The sequence below is a fragment of the Anser anser genome (assembly GCF_964211835.1).
Source record: "Anser anser genome assembly, chromosome: 12".
NCBI classification, from domain to species: domain Eukaryota; kingdom Metazoa; phylum Chordata; class Aves; order Anseriformes; family Anatidae; genus Anser; species Anser anser.
Genome location: NC_139733.1, coordinates 18,538,498 through 18,557,787, shown reverse-complemented (window position 1 = coordinate 18,557,787; position 19,290 = coordinate 18,538,498). Strand labels below are relative to the sequence as shown.

Genomic DNA, 19,290 nt, shown 5'->3' with positions numbered 1-19,290 from the left:
AATAAGTTAGAGTTGGTAGAGTAGAGCAAGCATACTGCTGCACAGGATGCAGTGTCTAAGCCAGGACAGCTACCTGATGAAAGAAATATGTGGTGCAGTTGCCCTTCTCCATCAGCTTCCTGGGTAGATGTGAAATCCTCTCAGAGCTCAGTGTTGCCATTTGTACACTTCTAGCAGTTTTAGCAGTTTTCATTTTAAATGAAATGTGTTACATACACTAAGGCTAAAATCATACCTTTATTATAATGTTGACCAGGGATTCTGAAACTCTATAAAACTTCCTTACCCAAGGTTCACTCTGCACCTCATTCCCATCCTTTTCCTCTCTGTCTTATTGACAGTTCAGAAATTGTGGGTCGCCCTTCTCCCACCACCCGAGGCTATTCCCTGGAGAAGCTGCTGCTGATGCTCTTGTTATTAACTTAATAAGCAGTTATACTAAGACTGAGATTTTTTTTTTAATCATAGAAAAAGTCTCGTGAAAGTCTTCTGTCATGTATGTATAAGTAAGCATTCAAAAGATATTAAAACAGAAAGTTTTGTACGATCTACACTTGAATTGAAACAAATCAAATTGAGACAATACTCAAGTAGCTCACTGCTGATTAATACTGATGTAGAAGTTAATAGATCCTCCATTTTATTAATTCATAAGGAAGATGCTTGTTTTCATTTTTTTCCACATGAAATTGCAACCGTTACAAGTTAAATATAAAACAAAAGCCTCAAAGTCCAAATTTTTTAAACTTTCAGAGCTATTTAGTTCTAGACATAAAATTCTAACTACATGCAATATGTCTGATTTTTTGTTTAACGCATTTTCCACCTTTTATTTTTAAGTAAATAGGTTTTTAACTGCTTAGACTTTTCATGCCTTGTAATTTGGAACACAATCAACTTTAACTGTACAATTCGTTAAATATTTTTTTTTGTCTATTGAGAAGTACTCTCTGTTTTTAGGTGATGCATCAAGCAACAGAAATACTTTTATATACGAAAGATAATAAAAATGAGGCATTGTTTTAAGCTTGCCTAAGGACTGCAAAGGTGACATTATCATTCCATGACAGAAAGACATAAATGCATGATACAGTGGGAGCTTAATTGAATTTGTCAATGCAAATAGTTGCTAAAAGAATTTAATAGCTATTTTTTCTTCAAGCATAGTTGAGATTAAATAAGACAAAATATTATGAATGTAAGGTTTTGGTTTCTAAAGTGGAAGCCTTTGATTCCACCTTCCCTCTTAGGGTAATGCTTTAACATATTTCACTTATTTTTGCAAGCATGTGGGACAACAGTCAGTGTTTTTCAGTTGCGGTAGCACAGAAACTATAACTATCTTTCCTTAGCCTCAGGATTAGATGTGTTTTCTCCCACTCTGTACACATCCTTCAGTAGGCTTCTATGCTGTGGAAACCAGAAACAGTTAAAAAAAAAAAAAAAAAAAGTTTTGAATTTGCATATTTCAGACTGATACAGATGTTTTATTTTCCAACACCTTTTTGCCAAAAGCAGGGATCTTTAATTTGCCTATATTTTGCTCTGAGTTTAAAGGGAAGGATGTGCCCAAAGTACAGATTAATATTTCTAACCAAAAGAAAAGAATTTGCATAGCAATTGACTTATAGTAAACTTTTAAAGCACTTTTTTTTGAACTTCAGACCTTATCCAGTAGTAATTATCATTTACATTAGAGTAGCAATTGTCTCTGTGCTCTTGATCATGCATGGCATGCAAGTGGTTGTTGGTACCATAGTTTCTGCTTCAAATTGCTCACATGTTGACCTGTGTTTAGATAAAATGAGGAAACAATGTAGATCACACTCAGTTGAGTATGTGTCTGGTAAATGCCACCCACTTTTTGTGTCAGACTACAAAATTTTTGGTCACACACATGGAGAAGCTTTTACCCATTGAAAATCATGATAAAAAGAGGGTAGTGCTAAGTATTTTTTATAGAAGTTATGATTTATATATATGTTCTATTGATAACTTTTGTCTGGAGAGAAGTGCATTAAATACCTCAGAGTAAGTCATCACTAGCCAAATCATCTTCCATCCAGGCAATTCTGTTAGTCCTAGAATTTATGAGGAAGAAACACTCAGATTAGAAAAAGAAAGCAAATGGGACTAAAGAATTTAAGGGTTTTCTAGAAGGTCAAAGAACCGCAATAAAAAAACAGGACACCTTTGTCTGAAAGCCCATCTGGGTTCCAGACTGAAAGGAAGAGGGCTTATGGAAAAAGAAAACAAAAAAAACAATGCATAGCAAACAGATAAAAGTACAAATTGCTGAGGAGATTTCCCTCCCACTGCTTTTGAATGTATTTCAGAATACTTGAGTACTCAAAAGGATGCTAATGCTGTGTCAGTATTCAAAGAGAGGAAAAAAAAAAATTAGAATGAATAGTGTATTGCAAATTTGTATGGACAGCTTAATCCAATGAGGTAGGAAAGACATCTATATTTGTCCTGACTACAGACAACATGAATTTGTTTGTTAAAGTAGAATACAAAGAAATTATTAAATAAAAGTAAGTAAAATTATCGGCCCATAGTATGTGAAATATTGAAATTGCTAATGCTGAGGCAGGTCAGTGTTACTGTTCTGCTTTTGGTAAGAAATAGAATGGTGAAGTATTTTCTAGTTTGTTAATTAGAGAACCCACTAATCAAGATCTACTGGGGTTAAGCTTTTCATTTTTATGTTTAAATTCTGAACATGTGTAATTTACAGTCCTAACAAGCTGACTAATAGATTTCTGATCAGTTGTTGAAATTTAAAATGTATTTTAGAATCCTTGGGACGTTCTAGATGAGCACTAGTATTGGGCCAATTTTGAGAAGGTAGGCAGTGTGGACTAGATACTTAGAGACAACTGAGGTTGATCTCAGTCCTTTGCAAAAAACTGAGAAGCTGATACAGTATCTAAATAACAAGGAATTCCTGAAGAATAGATAACAAGAGTTTGTGGTTTTCTTGAAAACAGATTTGCCAGACGCAAGTGATTTTATTTCTTGAGGCGTTTTCAAGACTAATACAGAAGTCCAGACCTTCCAAGTAAGCTTGGAAAATAATGTATAGCTTATTCAGCTAAAGATTTGGTTCCTAAATACTTTTGAGGGTTTAAGTCTTACTTTTTGTAAGCCATTTAACTTTGAACTGTATGACATATTATCGCATACGTGCACTGCTCAGCATCAGTTACCTAGCATACCTCAAAAACGTTCATCTCCACAGAGTCAGCAGTAGGAAGTGGTAGTCAAATGGCACATACATACTGAGATTTCACGGTGCTTAGCTCTACATCTGCCCCTCTGAAACATTTTCAGCAGTGACCTGAAAGCAAGTATAGAACCTATAGAACCTATCCTGACAAAAAATGTATGGATTTCATCTGATGGGGCAAAGGAACAACTAATGACAAGCCCAAGGTAGTCACATGGCATGGTTCTGCAAGGAGGAAGTTGAACCTCTTTGAAAGAACTCTGTGTTAATAAAGACAAATGCATTGTGTTGAGAAACTGAAGAAGTTCAATCAGCTCAGCTTATCAGGCAGAAGATTGAAAAGTTACTTGATTGCAACACGTTCAATACCTTCACAGGGAGAAAATGATGATTGCTAACAGGTCCTGTAATACAGAAGAAGAAAGCACAACAGAAGAGGTTCAAAAAGGAAGAAAAGCAAGGCTGTTTCATGCTGAGATTGTTTAATGTCATAAAAAAATGTCAGTGGGAGAAGTTTCTTTCTTCACCTGCATCAAAAATGGCTTGGAAGACACTGTGTAGCCAACCACAGCTAGGGGCACAACACAGTGAATTGCACGAGGCAAGACAAGATGATGTATTGGCACCTTTTGGCCTTAATCTCTATGAATCTACTGTTTCCATGGAGCCACATCATCTAGGGAACGATGTCAGCAGAAGATATATTTCTCGTAGGGTAACCACCAGCAATCGACTGGCAAATGTCAAACTGAAGCAGTCTCCTTTCTCTTCATGAGGGTGGTTGTATATGAGTATGACATAACTGCTCTCGTTTCTTAGAAAAGTCATCTGCTGAAACCTCTCCAAGACTGCCTCAATCTGAAAAGAAGAGGAAACCTTTACATTCTTCAGAGAGTCACACAGTTACAAGCACAACAATCGTTAAGGAACTCTTGCTCTGAAGATGAGTGTAAGGGTCTGATGGAGATTTTTAATAGACTAATCCCAGGAGTGTGCTTGACACAGCTACAGCCATTTAGGACACACAGGTGCAGAGTGGACATTAGAACTACAAAGAAATTGGACATAAAGTGGATGCAAGAATCAGTGCTTTGCTACAGCAGAATGAGAAATTTGCTGAAAGTTAATAGAATGAGATCTGTATTAAGTATTTCAAAGTGTTGCTATTAATCTGAAGAGAGATTTCGGCACGGAATAAAAATCAGTCAACAGAAGAGTAGCAGTCATTTTCTCTGTAAGTGTCTAAACAAGAGATGAATAGAAGGTGAAATAGGCAGTCTGTTGAAGAGCTTGTGGATCTTGTTTGAGTTAGATTGACTCCACAGTGTTTCCCACTCTCACCTGTGCTTTTTTTAATGAAAGATTGCACTGTTGGAAGTGATGGGCTTGGTTCACTGTCTTATGTACTTCATTTCCACATGGTCCTCGTGGACCAGAAAGTTACATGGGCACAGTTGTTCAAGAGTGCTGTGTGAACCCACTTCTGTGCTACATTTTTGGCCAGTCAACTAGTGCCTTTTTTAATGAGCAGGTATTAGAAGCAGGGATTCTAGGCATCTGAAGGGACAGCTGAATGAGAGAGGTGGCTTTTTAATGTCTGAAGCTGAACTTACGTTTTTAAGGTAGCACTGTAAACATGAAAGAAGGTTCATGTGTCAGAGTGAAGGCAAACTCTTAGCATGTCCCCACATCCAGGCTCACAACAGCACTGTGCGGAGCTGTGTGGTGCAGTAGCCAGGCCTCCCAGGAGGGCTCTGTGGCTTTGAAGCAGAGCTCTGAAGACACAGCCAGCTTACTACCAGGATCTTGTACTGAGGTCTCTGCAGATGCCTGCAGTCTTCTTGAATCTAGCCTTCTAGATTGGTCATATTTATCTGAAATAAATGTGGAATAGAAGTTGAAACAAATGACTAGACTATTTATCTGTAGTGGAAGTGATACATCACCTCTTAGGAAGCACAAACAGGTTTCATCCATTTCATCAACCATCAACCAGCATCAATGCAAATGATCTAAGATCCAAATGATGGGTGACAGGAATCAAGCATTCGTTTTATAATTTTATGAGGTTGAAAAAATCATTTATAAAAGCCAAACTGGTGTTTCAGAAATAAATTTTTCATAGTGCTCTTCAGGTAGTCTGAGAGAGAAAGTGCAAAACAAAAGTAATTGAATGAGCATTTCGGCAATATCCTGATGTCAGCTTGCCTGCTTGTCACCCTAATTTGAAGGTTGTAGAAATATGAATCTACCTTGAAATTAAAAGGAAAAAAAGTGCTTTACAAGAAGTAGACTAAATTATTTTTGTTCATCTCTTTTGGATGTAGTGTCTTTTAAAGCATGCAGTTCAATATTTTCTGCACATAGTAGAATAATGCAAACTAAATCAACATTTTCTGCCATATTTTATTTTGAAATCCAATTTAGTTTATGTACGATTATGAACTGATATATTTAAAAATAATTTTCTAGAATTTGATGAATCCTGTGAACAGTGCAAAACTGAGAAATACATGCTGAAGTTTGCAGTAGTGAAGTTTGCAGTAGTTTGTAGGAAAGTATATGTTACCAGCAGTATTAAAAAGTCATGACTATGTTTATAAAAATAACAAACATTGTCTTATTAACAGAAATTGGCTTAAGGCTAGAAAATTAATAAATTTGCACAGTTAGTGTACTACTGAAGTCCTCCTGAAACATATTGCAAAACTGGCAGTGTAACTGCAAGGAGATTTTTAGTTAATTATCTAATACTTTCCAATGGTTTCGATATCCTTATTTGCACTATTTGCTGACAGACCTCACATGCTTACATATCTGTGCAATTCTATTTTCTTACCCAGTGGAGGGAGAAACTGGCATTTCTTCATCCAGCCTCACATATGCATATCCTGGTTAAAAGAGAAGCCTCAGTTTCATACCACCTTACAGCAGATACATAGCTGGAGCATGCAAATGAAGGAAGGAAATCACCTCTGTAGATGGTGGAAGTGGTAAGGCACTTCCAGATGTCAATTCAAAAGTGGGAGTCAAAACACTCTGTAGCAGTGCTTGGCTATCTTCACCATTTGCATATGTCATTTACCCTTCCGTGTGTTTGTGATTTCTTTTTAACCATATCTTTAGCTCAAACACTGTCAGTGTGATTAGCCGCTAAAACAATAACTGTGGGTTCTACTTTTTGTAATCAAACAATTGAACAGCAACCTGTTGAATTGAACGCACAACCTCCCTACAAAAACCAACAGTTTTAAAAAAGATTGTATTCTGTTTCTCTTTCCCATTTCTTTTTCAAGCTTCTATTGTTCTACAGAAGTGGTGGTGTCATATGAACCCCTGTTTGGATGGAGAGGACTGTAAAGTACTACCAGACTATTCAGGTTGGTCTTGCAGCAGTGGAAATAAAGTCAAAACCACAAAGGCAAGTACAGAGATCACCTATTTAAATATAGGTGGCAGTCTGCTGGTGGCATTTGCTTATTGCATTGCATCTGCAGGTGTGAGTACCAGTGCTGGACTCCTCAATGTTCTGGAAAGTGGTGGTTAATGCAATCATTCCCAGGGAGGAAAATTCTGAGTCAGAATTGCCCCTTCATTCCCAGCCTAATTAAGTTACTGGATGCTGGAGTCAAACCAAAGAAATATTTCAGTTGTGATCAGTGCTAGTGGGATAATCATGTTCCAGGATCAATTCTTCAACTTACAGACCGAGTACATAAATCTGAGGTCTTTACCAGTGTCATCTAAAGTTATAATCCTGTGCTACTGGAAAGTCCTTTTAGCTTTTGAATGACGGCCTTAGGAGTTGTTGAGAATTTGTACTGACATCACTGGAACTGTGGGACACTGAATACTAGTGGAAATCAGGCTGGTTCAGATAATTTCTAATTACAGGCTGTCATGTAGACAGCCTGTTTTTTAAACAAAGCTTTGCTGTGCCATCCTATTTCTTAATTAATGGCCAGCAGAAAGAAAATATCATGTTCTCTGTCTGCTTAACAACCTAAAATGAGTTCAGTGCATTGAAGTTCAACAAGTCATAGCAAACTGTATTTCTAAATGTATCATAAAACATGAGTCTTCAGCAGGAAATAGCAAGCAAAGACATATGCTTAGCTTTTCCCTTTCCAGCCTCTTCTAGATAGGAATGAATGTTGTTGATTAGGTAACAGTCTGAGTTAATAAGCAAATACTGACACCAAATGTTGTTTAATAATGGCTGTTATAAGGAGTGAAAACTGTACTAATTCTGGATGAAAGAAGGAAAATTAGATGGTTTGAGCAGCTGTGGTGTGATATCAGTGTCCAGAGCCCAGACACACACATTCCATGGTGGCAGGTTTGCCGGAGAAATCTGACTTAAAAAAAAAATAAAAAATAGGGTCTGAAAAACCCTATTCCTGTTTTTAAGATCACAGAATGGTATGGGTTGGAAGGAGTTCCTGCAGGTCATCATGTCCATCCCCCCTGAGCAGACAGAGAAGTCATTGCAAATCATTTACCAAAAGCTGAAGATGTAGTCTATGGTGTGCCTAGGCCCAGCTGTGTGCTCTGTGACTGATACTGCACCCGAAAGCTGAGCCTAGAATCAGTATGGGAAACTGGAATTCAGTTATTGCAAGGTATAGATTACCCTCAGCCTTTGTTTTTTTTTTTTCACAGTAACTGACTTCAGCTACTCATATAGAGGTAAGGGGCAGTGTGGTAGCATCACACCGAAGGGTAAGACAGGCAAGTAGGAGTTCTGTGTATTAAATAAGACAACTTAATCTCTGGACATGCCAGAAAAGAGCTGACACTTTGTACCAATAGGACCTTATTGGGAAAGAATTAGCCAGGGTTAAATATCCATGATACCCTTCGGAGATTCTAGAGGGATGAAAGCTAGAAGAAGGAACTTTACATTGGCATTGATGACTGAAGGCCTGAGGCATTAAGTCTTCGTTCATGCGTTTGTCTCTTCTTTCCTATGAACAGTTGCCTTTCACTTCATTGAGGTCAACTGACCACGAGTCATATAGCCTGTGTTCATGACTCTTGCTCTTAAACAGTGAAAAGAAGCAGCCTGTGCCAGTGGGATTTTACTAATAGAAGGGCAAATTTGGCATGGATCATTTATTTTATTATCCATGACAAAAATTGCAACCAGCAATCTACAGAATATGGTAATGCATTCTGATGAGTTTAGGGATGTCTTTATAAAGCTGGAGTGGGACAAATCATCCTGCCTGCAATTAGACCTGTGCAAATTCATCAACTCCAGTGAGTTTGTGTGGGTCTAACAGAGGGCAGAGTGTAGCAATATGAGTGCAAATGTTATTTCATTAAGCTCGTCCTCTACTTTGCTGGGACGCAGAGTGATGTGTTTTGCATTGATTTTTATCACCATAGGAGATTGAGGGGTATTTAATTGAAAGGATGAGCAAACTGGCACTTGTGCTTAGATGTGAATCATTCTACTGTGTTACTGACATGAGAGCTATTCATTTTTTCCTTTACATGTTTTTACTTTCCTTTTGCTGCCTTTTTTTATTTTAGATTTGAGCACGTTAAGGTAGGACTGTATTTTATTGTGCAAGTGTTTAGCAACAGTGTAAGGGAGATCCTGGTTCTGATTGGAGTCTTGGGGTACTGCAACAACAGATTTATAGATATGAATAACAAAGTTAGTGGTTAAACATCTCAGTGAAACGATGAAAGAGAGTCCTGAACTTCAGCTAGTGATTGGCCCTGATTGGCCATGTTAGAGAAGGGAACAGGGGCCACCTCCCACTGGATCAGGTTTCTCAAAGACCACTGGATTCACTCTGTCCAGCTGCAGGCATGGTTCCAACCAAACTGAGTTGTTTAGGATTCTCCAAAGTCACATGGAGAGAAATGGGTGATTTCATAGCATGAGTGTGCCCATCTACAAGAGTATTCCCAGCGAGTACTTCTTTCTCTCTTCTTAAAGAAGACCCAGGTGACAAACTTACACGTAGATGTCTACTTGCTAGACAGCAGAAGCTGTGCCACAGAATTTATTCCTGCATGCATATTTCTTCTGTAGATACTTTGTCTGTCTCGTGGGTGGTTTCCTCTGTCTACCAAGGTACAGATGTTGCACAAATATAATGAGTAACGGTAACTGCAAATTCTGAACTGTAGCTTGTGGCACATGCAATATTGGTCTGCAAAGAAAATGGAAAGGAATAGAGAAGATGGAAAAAAAGATTCCCTTGCTAGACAGAAAAGTATTGTAAAACTTATTTTTTGATTTAAAAATGAACCAAAGATTTGTTCACACTCAGCTCCATCAGTAAAATATATATTAAATGCATTATTAAAACTCGGCACAAATAGAGGACTGTTGTATCTGATTGTGACCAGTAGTCCAAACCATAAATCAGCCCGTGTGGCTCAGTGCTGGGATACTTAAATAAGAAAGATACAGCAAAACCCTTGTGGACAATTATAGAAAATGTACCCATACATGAAATTCTTCCAATTTAATATTTGGCTTATATCTAAAGCATGAGAGTTGAGATCCATCCCATATTAATTTTTTTTCTGTGTTATGTAGCAAAGATGATCTCATTACCATTTAAATTTCTAATCAATTTTTAAAGCTTACTAAGACCTCGGGATCAGAGCTAGCTGGGACAATGAGTTCCACAGGTTAATTATACACTGAAAGAGGAAATGCCAAGTAATCACTTTTAAGACTTCTATCTTTTTATTTTGTGAAAATACGAGAATAATTGAAGTATAAGAAACATGGGAGACTCCTGGTGCTACTCAGTGTTTAGGTGAGTAGTTAGCAGCTGAGTGGGACAGTTAAAATGTGAAAAGTTGAAGAGCTTGTGTTTTACACCAGTTACCTTGGGGAGGGAAATAAAAACTTCTCTGTGCTATGTCTGTTAAGTTTTGTAATGTGTCTAGACACTACAGAGAAGGGCTGACAAAGCTTCCTCCTTGCAGGCTGCCTATTCTCATCCATTTTCAGGATGGGAAGTCTGATGTGACCCCTCCTTAGTGTGTAGCCAAACCGACTGATCTGTAGTTGCCTTCCATAAGATGGACTGCTGGGAATGGGTAGCAATTTGCATGAACGGTTTTTGGGGATGTAAGTCATGCTCTTGTGCTGTAGGCATTGCTGTTGAAAATGACTCTAAGCAAAATAAAGCAGAAGATTTCCATGAGATGTTGTTGGCAATTTAATATTAAATAGCCATTTCTTTATCTGCAAGTCTTCTTTATACGATTGAATGACAGTGTATTTAACATTTGCATATGGAGTCTGTTTCTGTGCAAGTTTAGTAGGTCTGGCTGGGACAAGTTCATTCATGATGTATCCTTTATACAGTTGCTTTGCATCAGCCAAGCATGTTTTATCATCCTTGTTTGATTGATTCTGTGTAGGTAACTGTTTGCTCTTCTTTTATAGGTAACACGGTAGCAAAGAATAAACCTGTGGGTCACTACCAGCACAATGGCATATGCAACTGTGTTGCTTGGCTGTCAGACAGACCCTTTTTTGTGATGATGCTATTGACTTAATTCTTTGAACTTACAAAAAGAGTCAGCGAAAAGAACAATACTTCTCCTTTCAACTGTGGTTGCAGTTCCTGAATCTGGATTTTGCTATACAGAACAATACAAGTTAAATTTTGCAAGAAAACACAAGGAGATTTGGTTCTATCTGAAACGCACCTTGGATTCTTCAGGTTCTGACCTAGCAGCAATTCACAGAAGCATACACCTGGACTTCTGCAGTGCATCAATAATAAGACTTTATGACATTAAGATATGTAAAATTGCTTTAAATGAGTTTAGATCATGAAAGTAATCTAGGTGGTCATAGAAAAAAAAGCTTATGCTACAAACAATAAGGATTTGTGTGAGGTAGTTCTCACGGTACAACAGAAAAATACAAAGCTGATCCCGATGCTGAGTGAGTAAATGTCTTTGTGTATTTTCAGCTGTGATTTAGTAACTATCAAGGTTGTTTGAAGGTGAAAAGATAGCACTTAAAATCAGTAACAATTATTGTGGGGCATACTTTGGTTATATCTGTGCAAGTAAATTTATTTCTTTAGGTAGTTCTAGGTACTTTAACTTTTACATTCATGAGTGATGGCAGGGAAGCATGAAGAAGAGAAAATTTGAAAATAGACATAGTTCTTCTTAAAATAAATCCATTCTCTAGGGGAATACCAAAGTATACATATTCCTTGCCTCTTTGAATCTAGATATGGAAAAGAATTTAGCCATTAGCTAGAAATATTCATTCAGATGCTTGAAAAAAAGGAGAGCATGCTTGTACTGCATAAGGAGGGCTTACTGGAAGGAGAGTAATTTGTTCAGATTTTCATAGCTTTGGTTATATCCTAATAGGTAACTTACTTAAAATTCATGAACAAAATTCTAGATAAAAGTGAATCTTCACTTTCAATTAGTTCTTGTTTAGAATGATTATAATAATTAAATGTCCAGTTCTTTGCCAGACTGAATTTCCAAGTGATTACATTTTGTGACACATAATTGTTCCTTATTATTGTAGATGCATTTCATACTGTTTCTCTTATTTGCCTGTTACAATTTTTTGCCATCAGTCTTCATAAATAGAACAGTAAGTAGATGCGAAGCTGTAGCCAGGCTGATTCCCATTACATCATTTTGTGACTTAAGATGCATTAAAACCGACTGAGAATGCAATGATGCAGATGGATATCACGCAGATGAACTGCTGCTGACCCAGCTACTGAACTCATTGTTATGCTTTATGTAAATGTGAGTGTAACAATGTAAATCTAATTTTTACATAGCCAGGAAAGAAACCAAAATGAGTGTGTTGTACTAATTTAGATCATCGTGCATAAGCTTTCTGTTTGTGGGAAAGATACCATCAGCAGTGTGGAGCTGCTCAGAGTAATAATTGCTAGCCTTTGATTTGCTGGAGTGAGTGGGAGTATTCAGCCAGGTAATTCCATAGCAGGTAGTAGTGGAAAGATTAGCTCACTTTCAATTATCCATTTGATTACAGCTGGGATCATAGTGGTCATTGTACTTGGTGACAAGTAAACAAGAAATGTTCTGCTCTGTGCATGGACAGCTGAACAGGTATTCTACCTAAAAGACTCTGCTTGCGCTAACGAGCTCTGCATTCCTAATATTTTTTCATTGTTTCAATTTTCTGATTAAACTTTAAAATTACCTTTACTCTTTCTATTATTTCTGTGTATATCTGTTCAAGAGTATCATCAGTGAAGATTTTTTTTTTTTTTTTTACTGTTTGTACAATGTTGACCCATAACTGGTATTTATTTATCTTGGTAATTTCTGTATAAAAGCATAGTAAAAGGCCATCATTGAGCTGTTCTGATCTATGTGGTCAAACAAGAATTTTAGAGAAAAGTTGTTATTTTTCTTTTTTTGATGATAAATGCAAAGAAAATATGTTATTTGCTGGTGGTCGTACAGGGGATTTGTGGCAGAGTTGAGAACTGAACCAGAACTTGATGCATCTGATTAAATTTTTCTCATGGGGAGCATAAGAAGGAGAACAGTATGTTACACGCCTTGCAATAGCTGCCTGGAAGGGGCACTCAGCTTCACTGAGGAAAGGGAAAGCTAGAACTTAAGTTTGATAGCATGGGATTATGAAATACAGCCCAGATGAATGACTTGCCTTCCTAGATCTTTAGCTGATGACAGAGATTTTATATTTCTAAAACAGCTTCATTCCAGAGGATCTTGGGTTGATTTACAGCCTTTTCTGACTCATTGTACAAATGCTGTAATATATGCCTGTCTCTTTTTGGAGAATTGCTGTTTCTTCTAATGCTGTTGTCTGGCATCTGACTTCAGCATTGCCCTTCTGCTGAGCAATAGAAAAATTGAAGGCTTGGCCAGCAGCTGTGTTAGTAGAAGAGATCAGCATCACAGATATCCAGCGTGTTCTCTATGTAAGTGGCTTAATTTATGCATACCTTTTGTTCTGGAATAGCAGCACTTGTAAGCAGCGTGCTGGCAGTCTATCAGAAATCTCAGCTTACTTCCCACTGTTACGCTTCTGTGGGGCTAAAACCTGTGGGTCATCGTGTCCAGGCTTTGTTCAGGAGGCACTGCCTCCTGCAATCTGGTTCAGAGACTGATCCTTTCTTTCTTAAAATTGCAGTTTTGCCATACAATTTCTAACAAAAGATTGTTGCAGATGCTAGCTGCTCTGATGAGATGTTATTCTGATATGCAGACTGAATTGATTTATGTCCTGATTATACCTATATCTCACTTAACTGCGTTCTTTTATCCCCTCATTAGCATGACCCTGATGTGTTTCCCTTCACTCAGCCGACATTTCAATAGATATACAATACCATGACCTCTTCATCTTTTTCTCTAATCTGTGTAGCTCTCTTTGCATCCACTGCAATTTAGGTGAATTTTTTTGAACAAGGATTGCCAGAATTACGCACTTTATTTGACATATGCCATTGCCAGTTTTTTAGACTATGATTACCACTTTCACACCACTGCTGCAAATACTTCTCTTTCCGTGGCCTGTGTTGCTTTTGCCTTTTACGTAGCTGCATCATGTTAGCAATTCACAGTCAGTGAGGGTTTGACTAATATTCTAGGATTGCTGCTTTTCAGCTCATGCCTTCCTGCTGGTAGTGTATGCCCTTACCAATGCTACCTCAGAGCTGACCTGGAAGTTTGAGCTGCTGAACATCACCCCTTGTTACCCTCTCTTCCACAGGCTGCGGTCACGAGGTGCTGTCTGTCCCCTGTGCTGGGGTTTTCTGTGTGCGTCTTTGCAAGGCCATGGTCCAATGATCCCAGCACTGACAGATGACGACCTCCATCATACCTCATTCGGAACAGAAAGTGACATTGTTCACTCTTCAGTGGGTTCCTTACCACTGTCCTTATCTTCTCCAATTAGATAAGAAAATCTCTGTGGTATTAAAATAAATATATAGATATAAATATATGCTTTAATATATAGATCAAACTAGATTCGTAGCATTTTATTTATCTACAAAATAAATTATCTTAATGGAAATCCTTGCAAGGTTTCTCTTGCGTCCTGCAGGTCTGTTAAATCCATGATAGATTTTATTCCACTTTCCACTAAGTCTGTTATCTTCAAGGATTTCTGTTTGAGTTTGTACCTGAAGAGAGTGAATAAAATTTTTACGTTTGCTGTAAATTTTCTCAAAAGGTTAGTTCATAACACACCTACAACAATAGGAAATGTCTTTAAAGAATAACAATTTGCTTGCAGACTGAGCAGACCCTGAGGTAAGAGAACAGTTAAGGCTTCTGTCACAGCAATAGACACTTCTATATCTATTGAAATATAGGTGGTCCTGTAAGAAACTTTTAACTATTTAGGGTAAATAAATGCCTTTAAACTGTTGTAATATCTTTTTAAGGACTGCTTTCACAGCACAGTATCCCCAAGCACTGCATTGTAGCAATAATTCTGGGCATATTCAGAATGGATCTGCTCAGCTTGGGATTTGGAATATGCTGGTTATGTTGAGCTTCTGAGTTCATGAGGATGGGTGTTTGACAGTTATGGCTGCAGAAATCTTCACTGTTTGTAAATGAGCTGTGAAGATGGGGAGTATATACTGATTTCCACATCAGTGACCTTAATTCAGAAACTAGAACACCTTTGCAAAAACAGCATTTTCAATATAATGATAAAAGGTGTTTTTTTTTTTTTTCCCCAAATTGTGAATTTGCCTTGATGAGTAGGCAGTGCATCTTCCCTTGGTTTTCTATGTGTCTTTTGCTTGTTACATTAAATGTTTACTATAGAGAGAGAAGAAGGAGAAGATGACGAAAAGCTTAGGCAGTGTTTTCAGATTGTACTTTAAGGTTTGGGGCATATCTCAGCTACCTCTGAGCTACCTCATATCTCTACTACTATATTAGTTGCTTGGATGAAAATTCACACAAGTTAGAATAACAGCCTGTACTAACCTTCCAAAGACTTTTTGCATTTTACAAAGCATTATGGCTTAATTATTGTTATGAGGACAAAGTCACCCACAAGGAGAAATTAATATGACTGTTAGAATACTTCATGGAGCATTCTACCCTGTTCTCGGTGTGTGTAACATTCCTGTTAATGCTAACAGAAATTACATGCGCTCAGAAGAAGAGCATCTTTGGTAACATAGATAAAAAGGTAGGTCATTATGATCATTTACACAAAATAATAGTTGATGAAATTTTGCCAGAGAAATCACTACAGGCTACGCTGAAGCTGGAGGCTCAAGTCTCTGAAATGTTACTGTTGCATTTTAGAAGCCAGGGATGAGTCCTGGAAGGGAATGTGGCCAGCTTTCTTGGCTTCACTCTTGCCCATACCGTACAATGAAGAAAGAGAATTGTGTGTACAGTGCTTGCATTCCTTTCTGTGCCTGAAGTTCAGAGAGTCATAGATCTCATCTAGCCAATGTAAGTTTTTCATTTTGGAGGGTTTGTATAGGCACGGTCAGATCACAAGTGATTAAGCAGTGCATCTTGACAAGGTACTGATCTTAAGATGAAATGCAGATACTATGCATAGCTGTAGTCTACGAAGTAAAGTAAGGAAGCTTTAACTACTATGAAGGTTGTAGCTGGGAGGCAGTAACTTTTAAAGATGCATTAACTCTTTCATTTGTAGTTATCTGCTTCAGCCCTAAATTGAACTGTGTCTACCCAAGTAGTGGCATGGACATCAGATGATCTAGCACTAGCAATGACTTCTTCATTTAGGGTATTAAATGATTTTGTCTTTGAAAGTGCAATTTTATGGAACCGACTCTTTCCACTAAGATCCTGGTATTTAGTACTTGAAGGCTTCTCAGCAAAGGAATAGAAACACTAATATTTTATACTCTCACTGAAGTTATGTTTCACTTCGTAACAATGTATACTGACATGAGGTTGTACAGATTAGTAACGGTAATTACACAAGAACTTGTAGACTGTAGGAATCTACTATCCCTTTTGCTCTTTAATGTATGCAGTGGGAGAAGGTTTGCTAATCCCACTCACATAGCTCTTGGCTATACAGTCCTTATTTGTGTTCTCTCGGTGATTCAAGGTTGTGGGTGGATGCACTTTCTTCGCTTTTTTAATTTTTAATTTCATTTTTTTAAATTTGAACCATCAGCGATGTTTTTCATGTAAATGCCTTCCAGCCAGGAAACTTTTTTCTCAGTCTTTTGAGTAGAGGAAAGTTTGGCTCAGGCATGAAAAGAAAGTGAAGAGAGGCAAGCTTTATCCTATCACACAAATGACCTCTGCGTGGAGCCAGAAGAGTAACAAGGTAACACTGGTAAGATAACTTCACCTCAGGATACTTAATACTATTTATATAGAGGGTTATTAGTTAATAGGCTTTTCGAGGATAGTTGACCTGTAGCCTTCATATTCCTGAGACTGAAGAGAGCAATAATAATTGGAAAAATAATTTTCCTGCACTTTAAAGGAGCATTTAAAATATCATCCATCAGCTACTATGAGAAAGAGATGAGGAATATTGCAACAGTGGAAAAGTAGCCTAAAAGATGATAAATAATTAGGTACAGAATATATTTGTCTGGTATATACTAGTATGCAGATCCACACAAACTAATGTGTTGAATGATTTTCCAGTTTCAGAAACATGGTATTTTTTTTTTCTTACTATGTTTTCTAACGAATAAGCCCATTGCTTGAAATTCAGCAGAAAAAGTGATTTGCAAGCAAAACCGTCAGCTATTTGCTTACCCTTTAAATTAATTGGCCCACAAAGTAATCTACCACAGTGGTAAAATCAATGTAAAATGCATTATTCTAAGTCCCTGCAAAATAAAATAGGTCCTTTGTAAAATAACACTAGCATTCACAGGACCAAACTCTGTCCTCACTGGGTTTCATATGAAGCTTCTTGAGTCGATGAGTTCACACAGGTCCAGATGAATGCACAATGGTGTTCTCTAGTCTCTCTTTTAAGCTGTGGCCACAGACAAGGGGAAGCATTAACAGATCTATGAGGACTTGTTAATCCATGAGGATTTTGCAGGATTTGCAGGAAGAGTAGAGGAATGGTGCTGCTACTTTCAATGCCTCACATGCGGTCTTTGGAAAATAATGGTAAAGCTTTTCATTCTACTTGGGACCATTTCGCAGCCTATGGATTTGGCCCATAGGGAGCATAAGTATCGCAGAGACGTTATCAGTGAGCTGATGGCTTGCTGGTGATAGTTAACACATTTGTCAAAGACTTTGCAAGTTATAACGTGGCTGTGCTGAGTGCCTAAATATGTGTTTCAGGTCCTGCAAAAAAGAGGCCATGAGGATACTTGCACCCTTAGCAGACCAGATTGGTGGGGTGTGTGTGAAGGAAATGTTTTTTTTTTTTTTTTTCTCTTTTTTTTTTTTTTCCCCTGCATGGTGTTTTGCCCCTAAACATTTTTCTCTGTACATCTGCTACAAATTCTTTCTAATCTTCTGACAGTAGGAAAATACGAACCATCACAAAGGGGGTGTGAATTCTTACAGCAAGGGCTAAAAGAACATTTTTTGTCACTTAAAGTAAAGCAGACAAGGTAGCGTATCCCGCAGGACACTAATGAGCCACCTGATAACACCAAGTGCACACCTGACCTCTTGACACATGAAACGAAGATGACAGATGTACTGTCAAAATACAAATCTATCAACTTCATCATGTAAATCTACCCACAGATGCTTTACAGTAGAGACCTGATGGGAAACAAACATTTTAACTTACAGAGTAACCTTGTAAACAGGAACTTTTTACAAAAGACTTGGGTTAATAATTTATGAATTGTAACAGTGCATGAGAAAAGGATGCTTAGCATTGATTTTTGGCATTGAATGGCAAGAAAGTCAATCCCCCAGTTTCCACAATAATGATACACTTGCTGTTCTAGTGTTAGGGTGTATTGATATTCATAATATTTGCATAAAATCCTGTCTCTCATCTTTCATATTATTAATTCTGTGCCTTCCACTTCCTTCTCAAATGTGTTGTGTTGCTCCCTTAAACACATAGACTTCTATTCTGCAAGTAGGAAACATCTCGGAATCACTTCAAGACACTGATTTTTGCTCTTTAATTAGGGTAGTAAAGAGTTTGGTACTTAGAGAAGGAATTAATTTTTTTTTTCTTGTTTAGAACTAATTTATTGTGACCTCTCCAAATGATAGCATTTACCCTGTGTGAACACAGTTAATTTTCGAAGATGTGACAAGCATAGTTTTTAATTAGTTGGGGTAATCAAGTTAAAAATGGAACTTTCTTTTGTGAAGCATATGGATATTTGCATTCTTTTTTTTTTTTTTTTAAAAAAAGGGGTTTTAATTGTTATTGTTTTTATTTTATTTTTCCCATGATTGAAAATTAAGCCTAGCAATGAAACAGTTCTGGAGTGTTGGAGTTGATGCATAAGGAAATATTTTTGAGCTGTTTATAGTATTTTTCAGGCCTCTGCTCACAGAACTGTATTTGTCATACAATATGCTTATCTCCGATGAATGTCTCAATATTTTAGCTTTCATTTTAGAAAGGTTCTATCCAAAAACATTTGCAGAGAAACCTTCAAAATGTGGGTTGGCTATAGCTGTGATTGTCATTGTTGTGTCTTTGCTCCTTCTTACCCTCACCCCTTTCTCCATTTACTCACCCACCAGGTTATCTTCCTTACCACGACAGTTTTCCACGAAGGCCATAAGAGCAGTTCAACACCCTGGGATCCTTTCTTGACAAACAATGATGAGGAACAGAGCAGGGGGCAAGTAACTGGCTGCTGAGGCAGAACTCTTGCATGAGTTTCGTGCAGGTGTTGTGGGCCCCAGTGCACCACGGCAAGGTCAGCATGCTAACTGGTTACTCCCCCTTTCCCAAGGTTTTGGCTCCAAGCTTCGTCCTACTGCTCCATCCACTGAGAACATCTCACGTTGGAAAGGCAGGGGCTTGAAGAACAGAGGTGTTTATCCATTCAAGCATCCCACTGGAGTTCTGTAGTCATGGCGTGTAAAAGAAGTGGGGATCTAAAGCCCCC

General features: G+C 37.7%; 1 protein-coding gene across 5 annotated transcripts in view; it reads left to right on the top strand.

Annotated features, from left to right (window-relative positions):
- Positions 1-12,433, top strand: part of TAFA4 (TAFA chemokine like family member 4) — a 75,859-nt gene extending 63,426 nt beyond the window's left edge. For 3 of the 5 annotated variants that reach the window (XM_083795214.1, XM_083795213.1, XM_083795210.1), the window contains exons 5-6: positions 6,529-6,612; positions 10,659-12,433. In XM_083795214.1, coding sequence (XP_083651340.1) covers positions 6,529-6,612; positions 10,659-10,771 — 197 coding nt within the window. In that variant the 3' untranslated portion in view covers positions 10,772-12,433. Of the gene's footprint in view, positions 1-6,528; positions 6,654-7,894; positions 10,613-10,658 lie in introns of those variants that run through there. The other 2 variants (XM_083795212.1, XM_083795211.1) reach the window with 2 other exon arrangements.
- Positions 12,434-19,290: the final 6,857 nt, after the last annotated feature.